Source organism: Sorex araneus, chromosome 5 (genome assembly GCF_027595985.1).
Source record: "Sorex araneus isolate mSorAra2 chromosome 5, mSorAra2.pri, whole genome shotgun sequence".
NCBI lineage: Eukaryota > Metazoa > Chordata > Mammalia > Eulipotyphla > Soricidae > Sorex > Sorex araneus.
Genome location: NC_073306.1, coordinates 539650 through 566200, shown reverse-complemented (window position 1 = coordinate 566200; position 26551 = coordinate 539650). Strand labels below are relative to the sequence as shown.

The 26551-nt window shown below is 53.6% G+C and overlaps 1 protein-coding gene across 1 annotated transcript in view; it reads left to right on the top strand.

The window, feature by feature from the left end:
* The first annotated feature begins 1539 nt into the window (after nt 1–1539).
* CFAP74 (cilia and flagella associated protein 74) overlaps nt 1540–26551 on the top strand; it is a 54410-nt gene continuing 29398 nt past the window's right edge. Inside the window, exons 1-12 of the mRNA XM_055137766.1 lie at nt 1540–1957; nt 8228–8312; nt 12686–12767; nt 12880–13002; nt 14300–14398; nt 16081–16185; nt 20318–20491; nt 21814–21924; nt 22337–22439; nt 22852–23009; nt 23187–23391; nt 24476–24640. Of these exons, the coding sequence (XP_054993741.1) occupies nt 8246–8312; nt 12686–12767; nt 12880–13002; nt 14300–14398; nt 16081–16185; nt 20318–20491; nt 21814–21924; nt 22337–22439; nt 22852–23009; nt 23187–23391; nt 24476–24640 (1392 nt within the window). The 5' untranslated portion in view covers nt 1540–1957; nt 8228–8245. The remainder of the gene's footprint in view (nt 1958–8227; nt 8313–12685; nt 12768–12879; nt 13003–14299; nt 14399–16080; nt 16186–20317; nt 20492–21813; nt 21925–22336; nt 22440–22851; nt 23010–23186; nt 23392–24475; nt 24641–26551) is intronic.

The window sequence follows — 26551 nt, the reverse complement described above, 5'->3', positions numbered from 1 at the left end:
GAGGTTATGGCGGTCCAGAACTCTCTGGTATGTTTTCTCTGATCTGGTGTCATTCGTTTTTCTAAGAAACTGTGGCCTCTTTAGGGGGACAGAACCCGGGTACTAAGAGTGCTCATTGCCGCTGGGCTTGGTGGCTGGCTTTAGGCTGGAGCTGAGCCCAGATGTTGCAGCCAGAGCTGCACAGGGCTACTGAACAGGCAAGATGTGGCCATGCATGGTTGGAATTTTCCATGTTGCTTAAGCTGTACCAGCAAAAGATACAAGGAAAGTTGCCATTTTAATCTTCTTGGTGTTGTTTGTGGTTACTCCAAGTAGCGCAAGGGAACCATGGGTGCCAAGGACTGAACCAAAAGCTCCCATGTGCAAAACATTAACGCCAGCCCTTCGTGCTGTTCCCTGACCCCTTTTTAACCGTTTTAGCATGTGCAGTTGGATAACATCCACACTATCGTGCAGTTGTCACCACCAATCGTTTCTAGAACCTTCTCATCCTCCCACACTGAACAAAGCCCCCTTGATGGTGCCTCAAGTCCCTGCACCTGCCCCTATGCCCGGCCTCAAGGTCCCACCACACTATGAATCGCAGACAAGGGACCGGAACCCAGTGTCTGGTGCCCACTCTCTGCCCGTGTCCGGGGCCTCCGCGTGTCCTCCCGTCCCTCCTTCCCGCGGCGGCCAGGCCCGCTCCAGCCACCGTGCTCCACGACCCACGAGGCTGCGGCGGGTCCAGCCTGGGTCGCGGGTGGGACTGCACCTGGCGAAGCGGCGGCTCAGACCTGCCCAGGCCCATCACGCAGGACGCGGGTGACGTGCGCACTGGGCGTCTCTGCGATGCCGCCCCATGAGACAGACTCCTGCACACAACGCGGCGGCCTGGGCTCCGCACACAGCTAGGCCTCCCGGGCGCCTCCCCGCCACTGACCCGGCTTTCAGCCCGCGCCAAGAGCGCCGGACTCCACACTGCGCCTGCGCGGATCTCAACCCTACAGACACACACACACACCCACAGACACACACAGACCCCCCCCTACAGACACACACACACACACAGACACACACAAACCCCCCCTACAGACACACACACTGACACACCCACACACACACAGACACCCCCCCCACCAATACACACAGACACACACACGCTCCTGTACTGAGCCTGCGCGGATCTCACCACACAGACACAAACACACACACCACAGACACACAGACACACACACAGGCACACAGGCACACACACACCCCACACAAACACACTGAAACACAGATATACTCCCACAGAGACACACACACCTGCTCCTGCACTGTGCCTGCGCGGATCCCACAACACACAGACACACAGACACACACAGACGCATCCCCCACAGACACACAGAACACATCCCGCAGAGACACACACACAGACACACCCCCACCAACACATACAGACACACTCATAGACTCACATACACAGAGGCACGCGCGCGCGCGCGCGCCCGCCCGCACCCCCGCTCTTGCACTGCGCCTGCGCGGCGGGCGGCCCCTCCCGCGGGGGGCGGGGCCGCGTCCGTCCCTCGGGCCGCGGCCGGTTCCCCGGGAGACCGCGCGCCGCCTAGCGACGGGGGACGGGCCAACGCCCGGCGTCGGAGGGACCGCGGTGAGGGTCGCTTGTCCCCCGGGGGTCCCCGTGAGGGCTGAGGGCCGAGGACCCTGAAGGGTCACCGTGAGGACTAACTGGGGTCGAGTGGAAGTTCTGTGGCCACGCGACCCCCGGAGGGGCCCCCCTGAGGAGTCGTGGGGCGCCTCAGGGGCCGCGGGGGCGTCTGCGGCTCCGCCTCTCCCCGCCGCCGGCCTTTGGGGGCCGCCCGCGCCCGTCGCCGCGTCTCGCGCGCACGCACCGTCCGGCTGGGCCCGGCGCCCGCGCGCCCGAGAGGGAGTGGGGGGCGCCCTCCCGCCTCTCGGACCCGCGCCGCCCCGTCAGGTGAGCGGGGAGGGGCCTGCTCCCGCGCGGGCACCTCAGAACTCACCCACCCGGGGCTGGAGCCGCAGCGCGGCGGGGAGGGGCCGGCCTGGCACGCGGCGGGCGCGGGTTCGATCCCAGCATCCCCTACGGTCCCCCAGCACCGCCAGGGGTGATTCCTGAGTGCAGAGCCAGGAGTGACCCCTGAGCATCGCCGGGTGTGACCCAAAAAGCTAAAATAAAAAACCCACCTCACCCGTCTCGTGCTCGCGTCAGGCAGACCCTCTCCCGGCGCTTGTGTCTCAGGGCTGTAGTTATCACTTAAGCAACCCAGTGCATCTTCACTGTTTTTGAATTTTGTGTAAGTGGAAAAATGCTCTGTATTCTTTTAACTTTTGGAACAACGCCAGATTTATATAAAAGTTACCGGGCCTGAGAGATGGCACGCAGGGAAGGCACTTGCCTTGCTCCTGGCCACCCAGGTTCACCCCCCAGCACCACATGTATGTCTCCTGAGCCACACCAGGAGTGATCCCTGAGCGTAGACCGGGAGTCAGCCCTGAGCACAGCTGGGTACAGCACCGCCCCCCTCCGCCCAACTCAGATTTTTAAAAGTTTCGGATTTATCACCAAATATACTGGATTACTTCCTGGGAGCTATGTGAGTTGCGACACCATGCTCTATCACCTTGAAATGCTTTACAGGGCATTTCCTCCACATGAAGACTTTCTCTACCCTAACTGCAGACTGCCAGTGAGGAGAGGGGCGTGGACGGTCATCACTTGATGCCACAAAGTTGTCAAAACAAAAGGGTCCAGTCCAGGATCACACAGCATGCTGCGTTCTTACTGTGTTGTGTAGTCTAGAACATTCTCAGTATTTCTGGACTTTCTACGCTGACTGCTCTAGAGTTTTCAGGCTGATTGATTACTCTGTAGCAAACTCTTCCACTGGTGCTTGCTCTTGCTTGACTTCCCTTTCCTACTTCCAACCGGGGAAATTCACAGAACTGATGCCTTCTGACCTGCTGCTTCTGTCCTGTCAAGTGGCTGCCGCTTGTCACTTTATCCATGATGAGCACTTTGGTTATTGATCAAGGTGGAGTCCACTGCCTCCCTGCAGGGAAGTGACTTTCCCTTTATAATTACTGAGTGTTGTACTGGGTATTTTGAAACCATGTGATGTCCTCTTCCCTCCCAGGCTTCTGTGCACATGGCTGCCACAGTGGACACCAAGCTCATCCCTCTTGGGCCTGGAGACCTTATCCTACACCCCCCCACCTTGGGACAGCCCACCATACACCTCATGCATAGTCTGCCTTTTCTGTCTGGCTGGGAAACCTTTGAAAGTACAGGGAGTGGGGAGAGGAAGAGCACTAACAATGATCCTTTCCTTCCCCGTCAGTGATGAGATACTTCTGCACTCTGGAAGCTGCAGTTTATCTTTTCGTCTGCATGACCCCATAGGATTGCATAGTGTAGATCATGGCTCTTTGCTGATGGCCCTGGGGATTGTATCCAGAGTGGCCGCTGCTCTGTGAGGGAGGGCCTAGTATGTCTCCTGACATTTTTGTGTGTTGAGCCGAATTATATCCTCAAAAATAATTGTATTTTGAAATAATTCACACCATCTCAGAATGTGACCTCATTTGGAAATAGGGTCACTCACTGGAGAAATTAATTAGTTAAGAGGGCCCTTATCCAATATGACAGGTGTCTTTTAAAAAAAGGAGAAAGTTGGACATAGACACATACAAAGAACATTATGTTGTATTATTAGGGTTGTATTTACCACGAGTCAGAGAACAATCAGAAACTGGGAGAAAAACCTGGAATAAATCATTCCCTAGTACTTTAGAGGGAGCTTGCTGCTTGTCACAACCTTGCTTTCAGATTTCTGGTCTTTCAACCGTGAGAGAATGCATTTTTTGGGGGGGTCACACCTGGCGATGCACAGGGGTTACTCCTGGCTCTGCACTCAGGAATCACCCCTGGCCGTGCTCAGAGGACCATATGGGATGCTGGGATTTGAACCCGGGTTGGCCGAGTGCAAGGCAAACGCCCTACCCGCTGTGCTATCGCTCCAGCCCCGAGAATGCATTTTCGTTCTTCTGAGATACACATTTTGTGCTTTTTTTTTTTTTATGGCATCCCAGGAAACTCAGAACATGTAAGAATTTCCCTTAGGGTACCTGGTAAGGAGAGGAATTGTAGAATCAGAGGGTGTGGTAGAATAATGTTCCTCAGTGATGTCCATGTCCTAATTCTTGGAATCTGCGGACACGATAGGTTATATGGCAGTGGGGAAAATAAGGAGGATACAGATGGGATTAAGGCTGTTAATCATCTGTCTCTGAGATGGGAAGATTATCCTGGTTTGTCCAATGTGCTATTACCACCACAAGGGGGGCAGAAGAGAAAACCCCAAAGACAACAGCTTGAAAGTTCTACCTGATGTTGCTGCAGGCAATGTGGATGATCTACGGGCACTGGAAGGTCGGTAGCTTAGGATGTGTGAGTCGCACAGAGGAGACCCCGGCTTGATCCTCAGAAGTGGCGTTACATAGTCCCACGAGCATTTAACGGAGAGTAGCCCCCTAGCACCAAGAAGTATGTTACTGAAAAAAAAAAATCATCCCTGACACTGGAAAAGGCAAGAAAATGGATTCTCCCTCTGGAGACTATAGAGAGAGCCATTGCAGCTCACCTGATTTACGCACAGGGAGACATTCAGTCCTTTGACCTCTAGGCTGTGAGAAAGTGAATCTGTATGGAACCTCTGGGTTTGTTGAACTTGTCATTGCAGAAATACAGAGGTCACAGATCTTGAGTTTCCCAGGGCCTGGCTCCACACAGTTTCCACAACTCATTCAAATACCATGAGTGCAGACTGCGCTCTGCCTGTAGGCTTGGGGCCGCTGTTCTTATGAGGCATTTAATGTTTTTCCAAATATGACTTGTGTTTGATGACTCTATGATAATATGCCATTTTGGTTTTTGTATTTTTTTTTCTTTTTGGGTTACACCCAGCTATGCACAGGAATTACTCCTGGCGGTGCTCAGGGGACCATATGGGATGCTGGGTATCGAACCCAGGTCAGCCGCATGCAAGGCAAACACCCTACCTGGTGCTATTGCTCCAGCCACGTTCATTTGTATTTTCTAAATGCAAAGGAGCTGAGTTGTATTACCAAAAAAGTAATTTTCCTAAACTAGGACTCTGTTAAGAATTTGAAGGGAAAAGTATTAATAGTGCCAGGAAAAGAGGTATGATCTGGGAGATACTGAACATGTAGCAGCTCCCTTTACTGGACACTTAAATGTCCTTTACTGCCAAGTGTCTTTCAGAGTTTTGCCATTTGGCTGTTGGACTTATTTTTGATACCAAGGCCACACCTGGTGATGCTCAGAGGCTATTCCTGCCTCTGCTCAGGAATGACCCATGCCAGTACTCAGGAGTCAGCCACAGGCAAGGCTAGCACCTTAAACTGTGTACTGTCTCCAGTGTTTCCTGAATACCAGCAATGTGCTCTTAACGGTCAGTCTTCTGGGTGGCTTATTGCTTTTATCTTCTACTTTGGAGCTCTTTTTTTTTTTTTTTTTTTTTTTTTGGTTTTTGGGTCACACCTGGCTATACACAGGGGTTATTCCTGGCTCTGCACTCAGGAATCACCCCTGGTGGTGCTCAGGGGACCATATGGGATGCTGGGAATCGAACCCAGGTCAGCTGCATGCAAGGCAGACGCCCTACCCACTGTACTCACTGTGCTATCGCTCCAGCCCTAAACACATTTTTATTTGTTTGTTTGTTTTTTGTTTTTGGGTCACACCCGACAATACACAGGGGTTACTCCTGGATCATGCACTCAGGACTTACTCCTGGCGGTGCTCGGGGGACCATATGGGATGCTGGGAATCGAACCCGAGTCAGCCGCGTGCAAGGCAAACACCTACCCGCTGTGCTGTTGCTCCAGCCCCTAAACACATTTTTAAATGTTTGTGTTCCCCATGTGTCTACTGTTTTTGGTATTAAGAAGCCCTGAAGTCAAGATCCTCCTTCCACTTCTCAGTATTGCAGTTTTTCTTTCTACCTTACAGTCTTTAATTCACAAGGCGTGCCATTGGGTGGGCATTCAGCTAGCATGTTTGGGCCACTGCTGAGATGCTCACATTCTTCCCTCTCCTCCTTCACCCCACTCCATCTCCTGTTGGGATTGTGGTGATAGAGGTGTTGGTTCATGAGTCTCTGTAGTTGAAAGTATATCTCTCCATTTACTTAATTATATTGACTAAATTGTGGAAAATTTCAAACTCACACAAGTCTGGAGTGGTAATATGAACTACATGTATCTATCATTCCATTCTGGGAGTTAATAGAATTTTATCTTTTTCTCCTCACTTTTAGTCTGTTTTATTGTTTTTGTTTTTGGGCCATACCCAGCATTACTCAGGGCTTCCTCCTAGCTCTGTGCTCAGGGGTGAGTTCTGGTGGGCTTAGGGACTATATGTGATGCCAGGAATTGCAAGGCAAGCACGGAGCCACTGTACTCTCTCTCTAGACCCCTCACTTTTAGTTTTCAAATAATACAGTCTAAAGAAAGTATCATTTTACCTATCAATTGGGGAAGCAAAGTAGGTTTTATTGAAAGGAATTGAGAGAGAGAAAGAGAGAACACAGGCTTCTCCATAGGAACAGCACTATAGCACGGTCATCCTGTTGTTCCTCGATTTGCTCGAGCAGGCACCAGTAATATCTCCATGGTGAGACTTGTTGTTACTGTTTTTAGCATATTGAATACACCACAGGGAGCTTGCCAGGCTCTCCGAGGAGAGGGACAGAGGAATCGAACCTGGGTCGGCTTAGAATCAGCTCAGAGGCTCCTTTTCAGTATAGTTGAGGAACAAAATATTTCATCTTCATTCACACTTTTCCAGGCAGGAGAACCCCAAGATACACCCTGGTTTACTTCATGGGCCTCACTGAACTCATTCAGTTCCCAAGCCTGACCAGAAGTAGAGGAGGAAAGTCATAACTAAATCACTCATGAGTACAGACCCTCCTTCTAAAGAGAAAATGACAGAGTCCCACTGTGTAAAGTTAAAGGAGATTGAAATAGAAATTAAATGGAGTAAATGACCCAGTTTCCTTAATAAATGAATGTCATGGGGGTGGGGCTGTGAGACTTTTCAATTAAAAGGGTCTAAAGAGACAATGAGAGGAAAAGTGATATGGGGATCCTTGATGGATCCTGATTCAAGCAAGCAACTGTAAAATATTTTTCTTGAGAATCTGTGGGAAAATAACTATAAATTGGTACTAGATTTTATTAAATCAATGTTAATTCTGTTACGGTTGATAATGATTTTAAATATGGATGCCCAGGAGTGAATATTATTTTGGAGTCAATTAACTCCCATGTTACAAAGCATAGTATGAACTGTCTTCTGTGTCTATACAAAAAGGACATTGCTAAACCATGCAAGTGACATAAAGGAGAGGGAAAAGCAAAATTATTAGTGCTTGATAGAATTTGGTGTGCCTCAGGGGCACTGTTGTGGGAGTAACTCAATAAACCTAAGCTCCCTGAGGGAGGAGCATGGACAAATCAAAGTTATCCAACATGTAACAACCACCCAAAAACCAGGTATAAAGTCTTTCCACCACAATTTTCTAAAGCCCTCTCTCTCTGGCCTCATTCACCACTACTCAAACCACCGACTTCTGTCCCTGCCAATTGGTTTACCAGTATTTGGGTTGAATATATACTTTTTTGTGTCTTGCCCCTCTCCTTCTTAAATTTGAGTGACAGGCTCAGCACTTAGCTACAACTTCACTCTTATCATCTTAATGTCTTTTTACAAGATAAATTGTGCTTATGAAATTTAGTTTTTAGGATGCTCAGGAGTTACTCCTGGCTCTGAGCTATGGACTTAATTCTGGTGGCACTCAGAGGATTATATGGGATGCCTGGGATTGAATGCAGGTTGACCACATGTAAGGCAAATGCCCTATCCACTGTACTGTCACTCTAAGCCTCAAGATTTTCAAATTCTGTTATTTTTTTTTTTTTTTTTGCTGGGGAGGGCACACCAACAATGCTCAGGGGTTACTCCTGGCTCTGCATTCAGGAATTACTCCTGGAAGTGCTCAGAGAAGCATATGGGATGCTGGGGATCAAACCCAGGTCAGCCACATGCTATGTAAGGCAAGTGTTCTACCTTCTGTACTATCTCTCCAGCCCTAGGCCCTGTGATATTTTAACCTCTGATTTTGTTCATCTTGTTTTCCAGTGATTTCTGCTTCCCAACATGGAAGAGGATACCAACCCATCCCCCGAGGAGGGGCTTTTAGCCAATGACACTCTTGTGGAAGATGGTAATAAAGGTCTTTCCCTGGGGGCAGCCTTCTGGCATCAAGGGGCACAAAGTGGCATGCTTCACAGTTGTCCTTGAGTTCCCTTTTTTTTTAGGGGGACTTTATCTTTTCAGCTCATTTTTATTCCTCAGTAAGGGAGCTTAAATTGTTCTGTTTTCAGTTGAAAGAGAAAAATTTGAAAGTGGCAGACCATAGTTCTTTAGTTTCTAACATCTATTTAAAAATCTGATGCCATTTTTATCCCAGTCCTTTGAATATGACCTATTTTTGTTTTCTTTGCCTGGAAGCTTTTAGATTAAAAAAAAATGATGATCCAAAATTTTCTAAGCTATGTTGGGCACCAGGAGAACATTCCAGTCAGAATACCAGGTTCTGCGACCAGAGAGATTTTCAAGGCACTTGCCTTACGCATGACTGATTCGTTTTTGATCCGCAGTACCTCATATCCCGCCCCCTCCCAGACAACTCACGACGAGTGAACCCGAGAGCAGCCTAATGTGCCCCTACCCTCCTGCAAATACCAGGCTCGATGGTCCTTCACTCCCCACCTCAGAGTGTTTTGGGGTGTGGTGTGAGTAGTCAGGTGCCACTACCCAAACGCTAAGCCTCCTCTCACACCACCTTCCCTCTCCCGTTCTCCTGTGTCTATGAATTGATTCCTTTTAGAATCCTTTTCCAACCACACTGAGATTCAACATGAGTGAAGATAAAACCAGTAGTTCCATTTGCTTTGTTTTACTAAAGGTCACAGCCATTCTCTAAGATAGTAATTTCTGTGTTCACAAATGTGTGTATGGGCTCTCTCACCACATGTATTTGGTGGCCTTGAACCTCTTCCCCACCCCGGCCAGCAGCTGCCACCAACAGACACGTGAAGGAAGGAACAGGGCTGCCAAGCGAGTTGGTGATCAGTTACAGATTATTCCAATCTGCGTTCTGCCATTTATTCCATTCTTCCCGAGGGCCTATTCCAGTCTCCCTGAGCAACGGTGACAGTCTCACATTGCTCCTCATTACCATCTCCTGCTATCCCCGTGCTACTTTGTGTGCCCAGTCTTAATCAATAGCCCAACCTCCTAGGGTGAAGGTAGTGATTCCACCCAGGTCAGATAGCACAATCAACACATGTAAAGCCCTTCCTTCTGGGGAAGCTCTTATAAAACAAAGATCTCCTCCTGCGAGATCTCCTCAAGGGCAGAATTTTATCTAAGGGCATATTTCTCCTTTCCTTAGTCCAAAAACAATCACCCTAGATTTTCTTCATAATAATCTTTCTAGTCATTTTGTATGGACACAGTAAAGAGATACATTAAGCTTATAGGATGGTTCTCCTGAGAACATCTCGCTATATATCCCAGACTACAGTGCTCAGGCCAGATTAGTCCTTCCTAACCTCAGCAGGGTCCTTATCAGTTGTTTCTCTTTGGATCATAACAGAATTTGTCCATGATCGTGCTCTTAACTTATTGTTAAGTTTTATGGTGCTTGGCCTGTCCTGTTATGATGCCAGGGTAGCTTACAGTTTGCCCTGGGTCCATCCAGTCCCTTCGTTAGGACCCTGCTTTTGGGGTGCTAAGAACTAAGGGCAACTGAGGCTTAAGTCGAGTAAATATGACAGGTGCCCAGGAGTAAATACTATTCAGAGTCAGTTAACTCCCAAGTTACAGAAGCATAGCATAAACTGTTTTCCTGTGTCTATACAAAAAGGGCATTGCTCTAAAGTAAACTATGCAATGGACATAAGGGAAAGAGAAAAGCAATATTTCACTTACATGTACAAAATCCAGCGTCCTTAGAAGGATCTGATCTTAGAAGTCACAGGGCCTGATTTGGGGATATAGGTGATTAACAGATAGGGGAAGCAGAGCACAGAGGAGAATCCTGTGCTCTGGGTTTGATTCCTAGCATCCCATATGGTTCCCCGAGCACCACCAGGAGTAACTCCTGAGTGCAGAGCCAGGAGTAACCCCTGAGCATTGCTGGATGTGACCCAAAAAGCAAAAAAAAAAGAAAAGATAAACCTCTTTACAAATGGGAGCACTATGATGGGTAACCCAATAAACCTAAGCTTCCTGTGGCAAGGGAGAAAGAACAAACCAATGTTATCCTATAGTAGTTCTCAAACTTTCTTAAATCATATAATCCCTTTATAATATTAAAATTTATTGAAGACTCTAGACTTTTATAGGCTATGTATTTCAATGTTTGTTGTACTAAAATTGAACCGAGGGGGCCAGTGATTTGGCTTACAGAAGAGCACCTGCCTCACATCTGTCAGGCCCTGGGCTAGATCCCTCCCACTGCGCCCAGAAACTGTATATGCATTTAAGGTAGAAATGAGTGGGTCAGAGAGACTGTGCAGTGGGAAAGATGTGGCCCAGCCAGGTTCAGTCCCTGACCACATATGGATGGGAGCATGGCAAGGAGTGACTGAGCCTGGTGCACAGCTGGGTGTGCCCCCAAACCAACAACAACGAAAAAAAGGGGGCAGGGGAGAAAGGGGAGAGGAAGAAGGAAAGGCAGGGCCAGAGTGATAGCACTGCGGGCAGGGAGCTAGCCTTGCTCATGGCTGACTTGGGTTCAATCCCCAGTACTCCATATGGTCACTCACCAGAACTGATCCTAAGTACAAGAAATAAGCCTTGAGCAGTATTGGGTGTGGCCCCTACCTCCACTAAAAATAAAAGCAGATAGATAGGGAAGCCTAGTCTCTTTCTCTCTCCTCTCTCTCTCTCTCTCTCTCTCTCTATATATATATATATATATATATATAAATTTATACACACACACACACACACACACACATATATATATATATATATATATATATATTTGCTTTTTGGTGATGCACAGGGCTTACTCCTGGTTCTGCACTCAGGAATTACTCCTGGCGGTGCTCTGGGGACCATATGGGATGCTGGGAATTGGACCCGGGTCGGCTGTGTGCAAGGCAAATGTTTTACCTGCTATACTATTGCTCCAGCCCCAGCCTAATGTCTATAAAGAAGAGTACGGTTTAGAGGCATTCTGGTGAGCAACGTGGCCCGGACAATGCTCCGGACCCGAATCGGGGCCAGCAACACCGGGGGGCCGGAAGGAGGAGGTGCCGCCAGCACACCTTCTCCAGATGGAACCCTGGCGACACTGAGCAGCAACTAACACGGCTCCAGGATTCGGGACTGGGACACATCCGAGCCGCGCGGCCGCTAACGCCACACGACCTTTTCTAAAACCTGAAAACATACAATCTTTGAATGGAAAACTAATTATCAATTGCCTCCTTATTAGGGTTATCTTATTTGGGGATATAACTCCCACAACAATAGTGAGTTTTGTGTTGAAATATGGAACATAATCAAGGTGAAGAGAAAATAAAGTGAAATTCATCAGTAAAAAAAAAAAAAAAAGAAAGTAAAGGAGAGTACCAAAAAAAAAAAAGAATGTTCATCAATATTACAACATTGCTGTATGTTGATAGTAGCATTTTATAATTATATATATTTTTTGAATTATTTGCATAATATCTTTTTGCCACAACCAATATAAATTTGAACACAACAGAAAAAAATTAAAGTCAGAAAACAGAAGAAAAAAAAAAAAAAGAAGAGTACGGTTTAATGATATGCTGGATTCTCTTTTAACCCTAGGTTTAGTCTGTTGCAAGCATCTGCCACATGGGCTCTACTTCATGGGCAAAACTCTACTTCACACATCAAATGAAAATGAAAGAATCCAATAGCATCTTTTAGTGTTATTATGAGAATAGCCTTGATTTTGCAGACTCTGGAAGAACTCCAGGGCCCTCCAGGTCCCAGGTGGCACTGTTGGAGAACCTTTGCCCTCAGTGCTGTCACCAGCATTGACCATGAAGTTCGAGCTTGTCAGGGCTTGTTACTTGTTGAACTCATTTTTGTATGTTCAGAATGGCTCTCTGTTTTCTAACTCTTTTATTTATTTATTTATTTATTTATTTATTTATTTATTTATTTATTTATTTATTCTTTTTGGGTCACACCCAGCGATGCTCAGGGGTTACTCCTGGCTTTGCACTCAGGAATTGCTCCTGGCAGTGCTTGGGGGACCATATGAGATGCCGGGGGGATCGAACCCGGGTTGGCCGAGTGCAGGGCAAACGCCCTACCTGCTGTGCTATCGCTCTGGCCCCTCTAACTAACTCTTTTTGTAATTTTGGGGTCACACCAGGCGATGCACAGGGGTTACTCCTGCCTCTGACTCAGGAATTACCCCTGGCGGTGCTCGGGGGACCCTATGGGATGCTGGGAATAGAACCTAGGTCGGCCGTGTGCAAGGCAAACACCCTCCCCGCTGTGCTATCTCTCCAGCCCCCAATGTTTTCTAACTCTTATTTCTAGAAAGAGATGCACCGGACCATTCAGAATTGGAGGAGGAACCTTCTCCTCCAGAAGCTGCAGAGAACACTGCTGCAGACTACTGGTAACTGCTCTGCCCCCACCGCAGCTTTCATCCCAGCTAGGGAAGCTGGCTTGTGCAAACTACAGGGCACGTTTGCCACACAGTGAGCAGCTGGTGTCCTCTCTTGGTTAAGTTCAGAGAAAGAGCTGAAGAAAAGAGACGTCCAGGCCGAGAGTCAAGAGCTGCAGCTGAGGAAGGACTTGAACACCCTGGATATGCTGCACAGGAGGAAAGACCTCTCTATTCAGAAAGTGAGGTGAGGACCAGGAGATGGCGCTTGCTGGAGCCCTGGCTTCAATTCCTGGCACTGCATGCTCCCCCAGCAGTGCTGGAAGCAACCCCTGAGCATCGCTAGGTGTGTCTCCCAAGCTAAACCAACCAAACAGAACAGAGATGAGCCCCCCCAGCCCCAGGCACGAGCAGCCTCCACAGCGCAGCACCCTTTGGTCGTGATGCCCAGACCTTCTCCTACCTTCTGGGCGCTCTGCTTAAATCCTGCGGAGAGCTGCCCCTTAGGAGGCTGTGTCAGCTCAGACAGCCCCGCCCTTTTCCACCCCACCTTGGTCACGGTGTGGTGGGCACACCAGCACTAACTCTCAGGTCACTCGCCACTCCTTGATGTCGGTGAAGATTTGAAGCTTCAAACTCACAGACTGTGGGAACAACCAGCTCCTGTCCTTTCTTCCTTACTGCATCTACAAGTATGTGTTACACCTATGATTTTTATTGGGAGTTTGTTTGAAAGCAAGTTTCATGACACTTGACTCTGAAGTGCTTTGGTGTCAGCCCAGCACTGGCGCGGTGGCAGAGCACATGTCTAGCCGATGTGAGGCCCTTCGTCAGCCCCTGGCACAGCATACCCGCCCCAGCACCTCAGGCGAGGCCCCTATTTCAAACAAACAAGTAATTCATCCAAATACTTTAGTGTTTCCTAAAACGAATATTCTTCTGCTTGAACCCAGCACTGTTATTTCACCTAACAAAGCCGAGAATGTTTCCCGTTACCGTCATGAAGCCGCTTGTGCTGTGGTTCGTCCTCTGGATGTCCTCTAGAGTCAGTATTTGAGTTGTGTCTGTGCCTTTAGTTGCAGTGAAAGTCACACAATGGAAGGATCCCGCCAGGGCTCCCAAACGCTGCTGGGGTGCTAAGGAGGGGTGCCCTGTGTGGCCCACTGGGACCCTCACTGTGGGACTCTGCAGTGTCCTTCATCTGTGCAGGTCCAAGTTAACTCTGCTCCTGGATTCTCAGCACAAGGCAGGGGCCCTGGAGGCTGATGTCGCCTGTCTAGCTGCTCACCCGATAGGGTTTCCAGAAAGCAGCGGAATGCCCTGCTTATGTGCTGGATTGTACTAGAAAAATCTTGAAACCCTGCCGGGTGAGAGGTCACTTAGTCCAACTGCCGTCTTCTGGGCTAGTGGAGCAGGGTAGCAGACAGCGAAGGCACCAGTTTTCAGGGAAATATTGATCTGAACTCTGGTCCTAGTGTTCAGAAGCAAAAGCCCTGGATTTCAGGGACATGCTGATCTAAATAAACTCTGGTTTCAACTTGTAGAAGGGAGCTCCATGCTTGCCGCCAGAGGATGGATTTCATTGCCAAGCAGCAGGCGACTGTGTCCGCCAATCTGGCTGTGGAGAGAGAGGCCAACAACATGTAGGTGGCTCCCTCTGGGCTGGGGGGCTGAGGGGGAAGCAGGGGGCTCAGCAGTGTCGCCAGGAAGCGCTCGCATTTGTCAGGGTGTGTCGGAGTGCAGGCAGGCAACAGAACAGACCAGCCACCGCCTGTGCATTGGGGACGAGACTGGAGCTCCCAGGAATGGGCGATGCAGTGGTCGGGCACTTGGGTCTCACTGAAGAAGAGGTGCCGGGCTGCAGAGTGATGGCCAGGCTCATTCTGGGCCCCATGGGAAATACCCACGGGGATGGGCCAGTGTGGGGCCAGTCCAGGGTACTGAGTGGGCTCGGCTAGGGAAAAAGGTTCAGAACTGGCTTACTTTGGGCGAGCAGCCAGATTGGAGGGGGCGGGGCAAGGTCAGGGGGAGGTGGGGGGATGGGGAGTTGCCTGCAAAACCACCCGTAGAGGGCCGAGTTCCATCCCCAGCACCGCATATGGACCCCCAAGCGCCACCAGGAATAACTCCTAAGTGCAGAGCCAGGAGGGAGCCCTGAGCACTGCTGGGTGTAGCCCCAAAACAACACACACAAAAAGACCACCAGCTTGAACACAGCAGCCCAGAGACTGCTCGCCCCTGCACACTGAGCTCCCCTGAGTGGTGCCGTGTCCCCTGCATCTATTCCTGTCGTCCTGACAGCAGCCTCTGAGGTTCTCGGGGGCCTTCTCTGGCCTTCCCTAGGTCTCCCAGCTGAGAGGGCCAGAGGGACCTTGGTCCTGCCCCTCTGTCTGAAGCTCTGGAAGCAGCCCACTCACTTCATGGAGAGAACAGAGGCATCCACCTGCTCCGGCTACCAGAGATGGGACCCCACAGGATGTAGGCCCGATGGAATAGAACCTGGGCAGGAGCCTCCCAAGGACCCAGGATGCAGGAATAAGACCACTTGGAAGGGTTGGGGGTATACCCAGGGGTAATGGGGGCCTGCTGTGTGCTCAGGGTTTGCCCCTGGGTGTACTCTAGGGACTATGTAATACTGGGGATCAGATCAGGGATGGCTACATGCGAGGGAGGGGCCTTACTCCTGTACCATCTTTTTGGTCCTGGAAGGATTTTTTTTTTTTTGGGGGCCACACCCAGTGGTGCTCAGAAGTCACTCCTGACTCTGTACTCGGTATCCCTCCTGGTGGGCTTGGGGGACCATATAGGGTGCTGGGGATTGAACATAGGTCAGCTGCGTGCAGGGCAACCACCGGACCTGAGTACTATTGTTCTGGCCCCCCGGAAGGATTTTTAAGTTTGCCTATCTTTGAAAATGAATGCCCAAACCACTTCGTCTCATTCTGTCCACGTGAGGAGGGGACCAGGTCCTCTGGAATTGCTGCATCTCTGAGTGTCAGTGGGCTGTATGTGGGAGTGGGCTATATGTGGGAGAGGGGAAGAAGAAAGACTCGGCACCAGGACAGTCTCCTTGGGCAGAAAGGAGAGCCAGAGGGGTTCTGTGTGGCTGCGGCCATGGACACCCCACTTCTGCCCCATCTCATTGGGGAGAACAGAGCTTCCTGGCCACTTTCTGTGGCTGCAGTTCGTGTGCAGTTGACCTTGTGAGTGATCTCTCTTGGAGTGAAATGGCCGTGAAGGGGGCACGGAGGCTGAGAGAGGCCTGGCAGGGCCGCCTGTGGGCCAGGCCTCCAAGCACGCCCCCTCCTGTTTCTCCTGTCCCCAGTGCTGCTGTGGGCCGCCTGCAGGCAGTGGCCAGAAGCCTGTGTACTGAGCTGGAGAAGGAAGAGGAGCAGAAGTCCCAGCTCATGGCCATGCTGAGGGAGAACGAGTAAGTGGGACAGGAGCGGGGCTGGCCATCGCTCAGGCTCCGTCCTGGCTCAGGGTGGGAGCAGAGTTTTGGGCAGATGAGGAATGAAAGGGAGGGGCTTCCTTCATTTTCATTTTGAACTGTTTTTATGTTTACAGATAAGTCAGAAAAATAGCTCTAACACTCCGTGTTCTCTTAGCTCAGTGGTCTGTGAAGTCCTGTAGCCTGTGGGTCCTGCTGGGGTCACATCAGGCTGTTCTGCCTCCCATAAGCACTAACCCCACATCCAGCAGTTGTTAGATGACAGGCTAGTGACCTGTCATCTGGTCCTGCAGTATCCGCCGTTTCCTCCTGCTTGTTGGAGAGTGCACCCCACCAGAACCATGGCCTTGGAGGGTCCACAGCCCCAGAACCACTGTCCTTGGAGGGTACACAGCCCCAGAACCATGGCCTTGGAGGGTACACAGCCCCAGAACCACTGTCCTTGGAGGGTACACAGCCCCAGAACCATGGCCTTGGAGGGTACACAGCCCCAGAACCATGGCCTTGGAGGGTACACAGCCCCAGAACCATGGCCTTGGAGGGTACACAGCCCCAGAACCATGGCCTTGGAGGGTACACAGCCCCAGAACCATGGCCTTGGAGGGTACACAGCCCCAGAACCACTGTCCTTGGAGGGTACACAGCCCCAGAACCATGGCCTTGGAGGGTACACAGCCCCAGAACCACTGTCCTTGGAGGGTACACAGCCCCAGAACCATGGCCTTGGAGGGTACACAGCCCCAGAACCGCTGTCCTTGGAGGGTACACAGCCCCAGAACCACTGTCCTTGGAGGGTACACAGCCCCAGAACCATGGCCTTGGAGGGTACACAGCCCCAGAACCATGGCCTTGGAGGGTACACAGCCCCAGAACTACTGTCCTTGGAGGGTACACAGCCCCAGAACCATGGCCTTGGAGGGTACACAGCCCCAGAACCACTGTCCTTGGAGGGTACATAGCCCCAGAACCATGGCCTTGGAGGGTACACAGCCCCAGAACCACTGTCCTTGGAGGGTACACAGCCCCAGAACCATGGCCTTGGAGGGTACACAGCCCCAGAACCATGGCCTTGGAGGGTACACAGCCCCAGAACCACTGTCCTTGGAGGGTACACAGCCCCAGAACCACTGTCCTTGGAGGGTACACAGCCCCAGAACCATGGCCTTGGAGGGTACACAGCCCCAGAACCTTGGAGAGTTGCTTGCTGAGCACCTCATGACCCTGGGCCCCATTCTGGGGGTGGGGCACCTGAGGGCAGGGACTGTGGGTTGTAACGGCGTGCTGGGTTCCTCCAGCCAGACCAGCCCTTTCCTTTGGCAGCTGGAAACTCAATGGCATGTACAGGGGAGCTCCCTCTCTCACCCCTTTCTACCCACGAGCTTCTGCAGTGTTAGTTCCATGGCAGCTGCCAAAGCTGACTTGCAGAGCCCCTCCTGAGTCAGCTTTCTTTGGCAGCAGGAGCTTTCCTCTCCCCTTTGGTCACTCGCCAGTGTGGACTCTTTTTTGTTTGGTGGCTTCGTCTTCTGAGGAATGCATTCACTGGTCCAGAAAGTCAAAGAGTGGACGTGGACACCTGTGCCAGTGCTCAGGCCAGGTGCTTATTGCTGGTTGGCAGGCAGGCATCCCAGTGGCCCCCACAGGCATGCTGAGCAGTGTGCGAGTCCTTGCCGTGTTCTCATTGGCTGGTCCTGTGGTGCGCGCACACCCCTCCTGGGTATTGCCTAAATTTGATTGGATAATCTGCAGGCATGTGCCCCTAGGGATGGCTTGGGGTTTGAGAAGTGGGTACTGGCTATTTCAAGGCTTTCCTGGGGTCTGTGCTTTCTAGCATGTAAGCAGTTCCTACATCGACCCCCTCCTAATAAATACCCTATTTGTCCAAACACCATGAAGTTTGGTTATTATAGACCTCTGTCAGTCACTTTCCGTTTAGGATGGAATGCTTTGTGTTGAAAATGGTGGGCTGGAGCCATAGCACAGAGGTTAAGGTGCTTGCCTTGCAGGAGGCTGACCCGGTTCAATCCCTGGTACCCTATAGGTCCCTCAGGCCTGTCAGGAATAAGCCCTGAGCAGAGCTGGGTGTGGCCCAAAAACAAAACAAAACAGCCCCCAAAAATGGACTATGAGTGATTTGTCTTTTTTGCACTCGGTGCTTTCTCACTCTCTCTCTCTCTCTCTCTCTCTCTCTCTCTCTCTCTCCCTTTCTCCCTTTCTCTCTTTCTCTCTTTCTCTCTCTCTCTTTCTCTTTCTTTCTTTCTTTCTTTCTTTCTTTCTTTCTTTCTTTCTTTCTTTCTTTCTTTCTTTCTTTCTTTCTTTCTTTCTTTCTCTCTCTCTTTCTTTCTTTCTTTCTTTCTTTCTCTCTCTCTCTTTCTTCCTTCCTTCCTTCCTTCCTTCCTTCCTTCCTTCCTTCCTTCCTTCCTTCCTTCCTTCCTTCCTTCCTTCCTTGCCACATTTGACAGAGCTCAGGGGTTTCTCCTGGCTCTGAACTCTGAATCACTTCTGATGGTGCTCAGGGGACCATAGAAGATGCCAGGGATCGAACCTGGGTTGCTGTGTAGACAGCAAACGCCCTCCCTGCTGTGCTATTGCTCCAGCTCCTCTCACTGCTCCTGACCCTCTGATCACTGCACATGTGGCCGGCAGGTTTTCTCAGGCCGACTCCTGTGACCTTTTGACATCCCCTTCTATTTCTCCGGGCACACTCTGGTACACGGTGTCCTTGTGCACATATACTTCCCTGCCCCAACCTGGCCAGGCCACTTGTCCAAGGAGCCCTAGTTTCTTGAAGGAAGATGGTGTTTAGCGGCCTTGAGCTGGGTGCCCTGGGCATTCCTGTGCCCTGCCCCCCATAGGTAGACCCCTGTGATTCCTGCCCTCCCGTCTGCATTTATCTTCTGCCAGGGGTGGTGGTCTGTTTGCCTCTCCCTGTCCAGTCTTGGTCAGTCACCTTGGCTCAGCTGCCACCGCTCGGATGCTGTCCTCCTGCCTTGCGCCCCGAGCTGCTGCCGGAGGGCCGTCCCTTCTCCTTTCCGCTCCCTTGCCCTGTGCCTAATGCTCCAGGAAGGGCACGCAGATGTCTCGCAGCCGCTCAGCTGCCTTTCCGCCTGCAGCCCTGGCCCCCGTGGAGTCCAGCCCAGCATGCCGGCCTTCGTCCATTCATGAACTTTCACTTCAAAGTTCCAGTGTCTCTCCCAGCTGCGTTTTCTGTGCAAATCTTTGTCATTACCCTTATTATTATCATTATTATTGTTTTGTTTTTTACTTTTGGGCTACCTTGGCAGTGCTCAGGAGTTTCTCCTGTCTCTGAACTTCGAAATCACTCCTGGTGGTGCTCAGGGGAATGGTGAGGCTTGAGGGTCAACTGGCTCTCCATCCCGAGTAACAAATCTTCACTCTCATCTGTCCTGGCGTCAGGGGCCCTGTAGCAGTGGGCCAGAGCGGAGGCTCTGTAGGAGCTGTCCCTAGAGGGCGCTGCTGCACTTCTCTGCCACACAGACCCGGTCCTAGCACAGTGCAGGTCTCTGTCCTGAAGCCCTGTGACAGCCCCTCCATGCCCTTCAGCTCCCAGAGGTCCCCATGATGTTGGTTGGTGGCACCTCCTGTCATCTGCAAAGCTAGCGATGCTGCATCTCTGGCCCTCCCTGTGTCGTGTCGTAGATACAGTGGGGACAGTGGGACCCGCACTGCTCTCGCACTCGGCACCCAGAACTGATACAGCACAACCCTTCAGCGGAGGGTGCCGGCCCTCCCCCATCAGGGTCCTGGCCCCTCCTCCAACCCCGCCACCCCATCCAGACACATCATCACCTCCATGCCTGATGTCACCTCCCTCCATGCCCAGTGTCACCTCAATTTTGCCTGGTATCACCTCCATCCGTGGCCAGGATAACCGCCCCTCCATGCCATGTATACCCTTCCTCGTGCCCGGTATTGGGGAGGCCGGGGCTCCGTGGAGGTGGAGATGACCTGTAAACAGTGCTCAGGGTCTGCCTGGATGATGTGATTCAAACCCAGCACCCAGCCGCCCAGATTCCCAGAGTGGACGCTCCATGGATGGCCTGCCCAGGTCCCAGCACCTTTGCCAGCATAAGCAAATGCATCTGTCTGCCAGGAACGCCATGTGGCACATTGAGATTCAGAAGGTGAAGTTTGAGGATTTCCAAAAGTCTGTCCAGGAGAAGGCCGTGGCGACCAGCAGGTGCCTCCAGGTGAGGGCGGCCCAGCAGCTGCGCCAGGAGGAGGCAGCCTCGGCGCGGAGGGCACGCAGCCAGCTGCTGAGGGTCAGGTCAGTGCCTGGCATCCTTTCTGCTTCTTGTCCTGTCGAGCCAGCTGGATGCTGGCCCTGCTGCTGTCTGTCTCCAGGCCCTTCCCTCATGCCTTTGTTCCAAGTCCTGAGGCTTCTCTCCTTGCCCTCCCTTGCGCCTGGACACTCCCCCTCCCTCCCTCCCGCCCTCCTGCCCTGGACACTCCCCCTCCCTCCCTCCCTCCCCCCGAAACTCCCCCTCCCTCCCTCTCTCCCACCTGGACACTCCCCCTCCCTCCCTCCCTCCTCCCCACACGCCCCCTCCCTCCCTCTCTCCCTCCCTCCCCCCTGGACACTTCCTCTCCCTCCCTCCCTCCCCCTGGACACTCCCCCTCCCTCCCTCCCTCCCTCCCTCCCACCTGGATACTCCCCCTCCCTCCCTCCCTCCCTCCCCCCTGGACACTCCCCCTCCCTCCCTCCCCCCAGACACTCCCCCTCCCTCCCTCCCTCCCTCCCCCCTGGATACTCCCCCTCCCTCCCTCTCTCCTTCCCCCCCCGACACTCCCCCTCCCTCCCTCTCTCCCTCCCTCCCCCCTGGATACTCCCCCTCCCTCCCTCCCTCCCTCCCCCCTGGACACTCCCCCTCCCTCCCTCCCCCCAGACACTCCCCCTCCCTCCCTCCCTCCCCCCTGGATACTCCCCCTCCCTCCCTCCCTCCTCCCTGGACACTTCCCCTCCCTCCCTCCCCCCTGAATACTCCCCCTCCCTCCCTCCCTCCCCCTGGACACTTCCCCTCCCTCCCTCCCCCCTGAATATTCCCCCTCCCTCCCTCCCTCCCTCCCTCCCACACTGGACACTCCCCCTCCCTCCCTCCCTCCCCCATGGACACTCCGGCTCCCTCCCTCCCACCCTCCTGCCCTGGGCATTCCCCCTCCCTCCCTCACTCTGGACACTCCCCGCTCTCCCTCCCCGCTCCCTTCCTGTCCGATGCTCTTCCACTGGCCCCTGCCCTTGCTTTGAAGTGCCCGTAGGGCAGCCCCTATCTCAGGGCAAGAAAGGGCTGTCGGTGTTCCCGTGTGCCCGGCACCCGGCACCCGCAGCTGAAGTCCCCTCCCAGGTCCCCACAGTGCCCTCCCTGTTCCCAGTCCCATCTCATCCCACAGCGCCACATTCGTGTGGGTCCCCTAACTCCCCGCCTAGTCCAACCCAGTCGGATCTTAGTGCCCGCTCCGCCATCCTCCCGAGTCCCTCCGGTGTTCTCTTGGTGGTTTAGTGGCAGAGCTGCCTGCGGTGCCCACTGTGCCCTGCCTGACGGGCAGAGCGCGGCCCCCAGAGCAGGTGTGCCATCTCGCCCGCTGCTGCAGGAGGTCCATGGAGCTGCAGAAGGAGCAGGGGCTCCGGCACCAGAAGCTGCTGGCTGACGCGAAGAGGAACCACAGGGTGGCAGTGAAGTTCCTGAAGGCGACCCTGGGCAGGTAGCCCTTCCTGCCGCGGGCTGGGGAGCTTTCGCCTCCGTGATGGAACCCCCACTTCTTACTGTGCAACCCTCCTCTCATCCCAAAAGGTTGGGTCTGTGCTTCCCGGGCTGCCAATGTATTTTCAGACAAGACCCACAAGGTGCACGGACCCCCAGAACACCTGAGGCCAGGGCTCCTTCATGTCTGCGGTTAGCCACAACCCCTGTGACTGCCATGTGGCCCCGGTGAACTCTCTCCTCATACACGCACACACACACACACACACACACACACACACACTCACACACACACACACATGCACACGCGCGCACGCATACACACCCGTGCACAGCCCAAAACTCCTCCCAGCCCTGTGGCTGCACAGAAGCAGGCCCTGGTGCCTTCCAGCTGCCCACGGACCTTTCTGCAGGGTTCGAGAGCGCACAAGAGAGGAGGAGCTGGCGTCCCAGGAGCACATGCGGAGGCGCATGGACGCTGTGCTGGCCCTGAAGAACAACATCACTGCGAACCGCGTAGGTCCTGGGGCCACACCCTCACCCCTCTCAGAGCCCGGCTAGTGCCCGGGACACCATCTGGAAGGGTCTGTCCCAGCAGAAGGCCATTCTGTGTGCTGCTCCACCCGCTCCCAGCTCCCTTTCCAGGGCAGAAGGCAGAGAGCCCTCCTCCAGGGGACTGCTCCGGAGCACCGGGGCTCTGAGTCATCCCCAAGGCGGAGGGGGCAGGCACGAGCAAGCTTCCTCACGGAGGGCAGCCTGGCTGGGAAGCACAGTGGCAGTTGCTGGCGAGAGCTCATGTTGCAGAGCAGGGCACGGGGTGGGAGCCGGAATCACTGATTCTGTCGAGGGCTGCCTCAGTACCCCCCCGTGCACGTGGCCGGGCTCACGCAGGTGCAGGTGTGGTCACTGTAGCCTCCTCTGTGTCCAGGAACTGCTCCGCAAGATTCAGGCCTGGGGCCAGGCTAAGACCAATGCGGCTCAGCAGAAGGTCCAGGCCGAGGAGAAGGAGATTCTGGCGCAAGGGGGGAACGCCTTCAAGCACCTCGTCCATCAGCGCAAGCGCCAGGAGCTGGAGGCCCAGACCAAGTGAGGCCTGGGAGCAGGCATAGAGGGGTCACGGGCGTGTGTCTGTCCCCAGGGGCCCAGCAGCAGGAGCTCCACACTCCCCCGTCTCCTACCCCCAGGCCGCAGTTCCTTTGCCCCCCCGCCCCCCCGACCCCGGCCCCATTCCCAGGCAACTGCCGGGCGTCCCGTTTCCCACAGAGCCTTTGAGGAAGAGCAGAAGCTCAGGAAGCTGGAGATCGTGAGTCGGATTTTGAAAGAGGAGAGCGAGGAAGAGAACAAGAAAAAGCAGCAGCCTGAGCCTGCGCAGGCGGCGCAGCGCCTGACTCTGCGGGACAAGACGTGGCAGTACATCTCTGACTTCTCCAGAGGGCGTGCCACGGCTGCAGGCACCGTGCACCCACCGGTGAGTGTGGCACGGGGCAGGGAACCAAAGCAAGACCCCTCGTGCTCCGGGCTGCCTCCCCTGGGCTCCTGGCAACCTCCTCCTCAGGCCCAGTTGCCCTGGCCACTGCTGTGGGCACAGGTCTGCACATCCCCCCAAATGTCCTTGGAGGGACACAGACCCCCACACAGCTCCTCCTCAGTGGACAGCAGCCAGGAGTAACCGTCTCGTGGGGGGCAGACTGGGTGCCATGGGGGAGAGGCCCATAGTCATGGCACTGCTATAGCAGAACTGACCGGGCCAGTGTGTGGACAGACCTGTGAGCAGAGGTCAGTCCTGGGCCAGGTGAGACTTGGGAGTGTCCCCTGGTAGAGGAGCTCGTCCCCCTGCTGCTCCTTGGCCTCATGTCCCGGTGCTGAGGGTGGCTGTGTGCGTGGCGGGTGTAGGGACGCCCGCAGAGCGGGGCTCTACTCTGCCTGTCGACCTGGAGTTCCGGGGGGCACTTCGGCTTCTGTGCTTGAGCACCCAAACCTGGAGGCCGACTCTGGCTGGTCCGGGTCCCAGCACCCACAGCGCATCCCAGGCCCCCCATGCCCCAGTTCTGCTGTCCCTGGGCCTCAGCCCCATGGCTGCTGGCACCCTGGAGGCCTGGCACCTGTCGCCTCCCTCTGTCTCACAGCCTCCGAGCCTCTGCCCTGCTCCTGTCCTTGTTGCTCCTTGTAGTGGCTCTGGCACCTTGTCTCTCTCGGGGCCCTCTCCAGGCATCACCTACAGCTGCGTCCCTGCTGCTGGCACAGAGGCACCCGAGAAAGGGTCTGTAGGACCCATCCAGGCCGAGCAGAACACAGGCTCTTGGAGGCCTGGGGCCGTCAGCAAAGGCAGAAACCCCGAGCAGAGTCAAGGATGCGGCGCCTGCCTGCGCTGGCTGTGGGCAGTGGGGGACTGAGCAACACCCAGAGACCCTTCTGTGGCACCATGCGGGGACGACGCTAGGAGGAGCAAGGGGTGCTGTGTCCCACCGCGCGGCCTGCAGCCCCGGCAGCCCCCTGCCCTCCTTCCTGGGCCGTGTCTCTGCGCCAAGGTCAGCGTGCTGCTCCCCTCCCAGGCACAGGAGCACGACTTCCCTGTGACGCCTCAGGCCTCGCAGCTACTGAAAGCCATCTCCGCCGACTTCGCCCAGAGCGACCTGTGGGCCCTCAACGCAGAGGAGGAGACGCTGGCCAAGCCAGAAATCCCCGGGCTGTGGGATGAAGACTACAAGCTCTGCCAGGTAGCAGCTTTGGCTCTTCGGTTCAGTTGATTGATTGACTGATTTTTGGGTCACACCTGGCTGTGCTCAGGGCTTACTCCTGGCTCCGGGCTCAGGGATCACTCCTGCGCGGCTCAGCGGACCCCATGGAGTGCTGGGGAGTGAACCCAGATCAGCCGTGTGCAAGGAAAATGTGCGGCCACTGTGATCGCTCCAGCAGCGCGTGCATTGAAATCCCTCAGCTTTAGATGCCATCAGGTGTTTTGTTATTGTTGTTGTTGTGGTTTGTTTTGTTTTTTATGGAATCACCGTGAGATAGAGCATCACAAAATTGTTCATGATTGGGTTTCAGTCATACAATATTCCAACACCCGTCTCTCCACCAGCATAATTTCCTAGCACCAGTATCCCCAGTTTCCCTCCCACCCCTCTAAGCACCCCCCGACCCCTGCCTGCCTCTATGGCAGGCACCTCTCTTCTCTCTCTCTCTCTCTCTCTCTCTCTCTCTCTCTCTCTCTCTCTCTCTCTCTCTCTCTCCTCCCTCTCTCTCTCCTCGCTCTCTCTCGTTTTAGGCATTACGGTTTGCGACACAGATGCTGAAAGGGCATCATGCATATCCCTTTACCTGCTCTCAGCACTCAGTTCCTGTCCAGAGTGACCATTTCCAACTAGTATTGTCCTAATGGACCCCCCTCCATCTTAACTGCCCTCCACCTCCCACACCATTGACCAGCTATTGACCAGTCCCCATGAGGTGTTTTTATTGGGTGTCCATTTCTTATGTCCTCTGTGCCCCTGGGCCCAGGCAGCCCACTCCTGAGGCTTCCCTGGGTATTGGCAAGCTGCTGCTGCCCCCCTCCCTCCGCACCCATGCCACACAGTGTTGGTATCAGCCACACCCAGTTCCACAGGGCCAGAGTCAGTGAGAGTTGGGCAGACGGCTCCAAAATTACTCTGCCCTGCTGGGGAGACGGTCGCAACAGGAGACCCCGCTGCTCGGGGACCCTCTTTCCAAGAATGCTGTGTCCTGCTGCTGCAAAACCAGCAGGCACCATGCTGTGAGCCAGGAAGCTGGAGTGCTGCCATGGCCAGTCAAGGCCAGGCGCCACCTGCACGACCCACCTGCCATGGCTCTGTGTACACATGGCTGACAAGACCTCTGTGATTCTGCTGGTTCTGGGGATAAGTGACTGACCAGGCCAGGAAGATGACAGGTCATCCCTCATGTACCCCTACTTCTGAACACTGACCATAGGGAGGCAGGCCCTGGAGCCCCCAAAGATGAGGACCTAGACAGTTCCTATAGCTGCATACTAGGTACTTTTCTAGTTATCTCCCCTGCTTACTCCTGTTAGTCTGGGGAACCCTCTGACTGTGCCCACATAGACTTAACCCGTACCTGTAGCCAGGTACTGCTCACAGATATTAGTCACCATGCCGAGCCACTGTTGGTAGGCAGGGATACCCTCTCAAGAATAAGTTGCTTCCCGGGGCTGGAGTGATAGCACAGCGGGTAGAGCGTTTGCTTTGCACGCGGCCAACCCGGGTTCGATTCCCAGCATCCCATATGGTCCCCTGAGCACCGCCAGGAGTGATTCCTGAGTGCAAAGCCAGGAATAACCCCTGTGCATCACCAGGTGTGACCCAAAAAAAAAAAAAAAGAATATGTTGCTTCCCATAGGGCATTTCTTGACTTTGTCAGGGCCAGAGTGGTAGTACAACTGGGGCTCAATCCCTGGCCCCTCACACGGTCCCCCAAACACCAGGAGGAATGATCTCTGAGAGCAGAGTCATCACATGAGCATCTCCAGGTGTAGCCCCAAAATAAAATAAAAAAGACTTTGTTGGGTTGGAGAGAGAGCACAGCAGGTAAGCGCCTGCCTTGCACGCGGCAGTGGCCCACGCGCCCCTCCCGCTGTGGCCTTTGAGTCT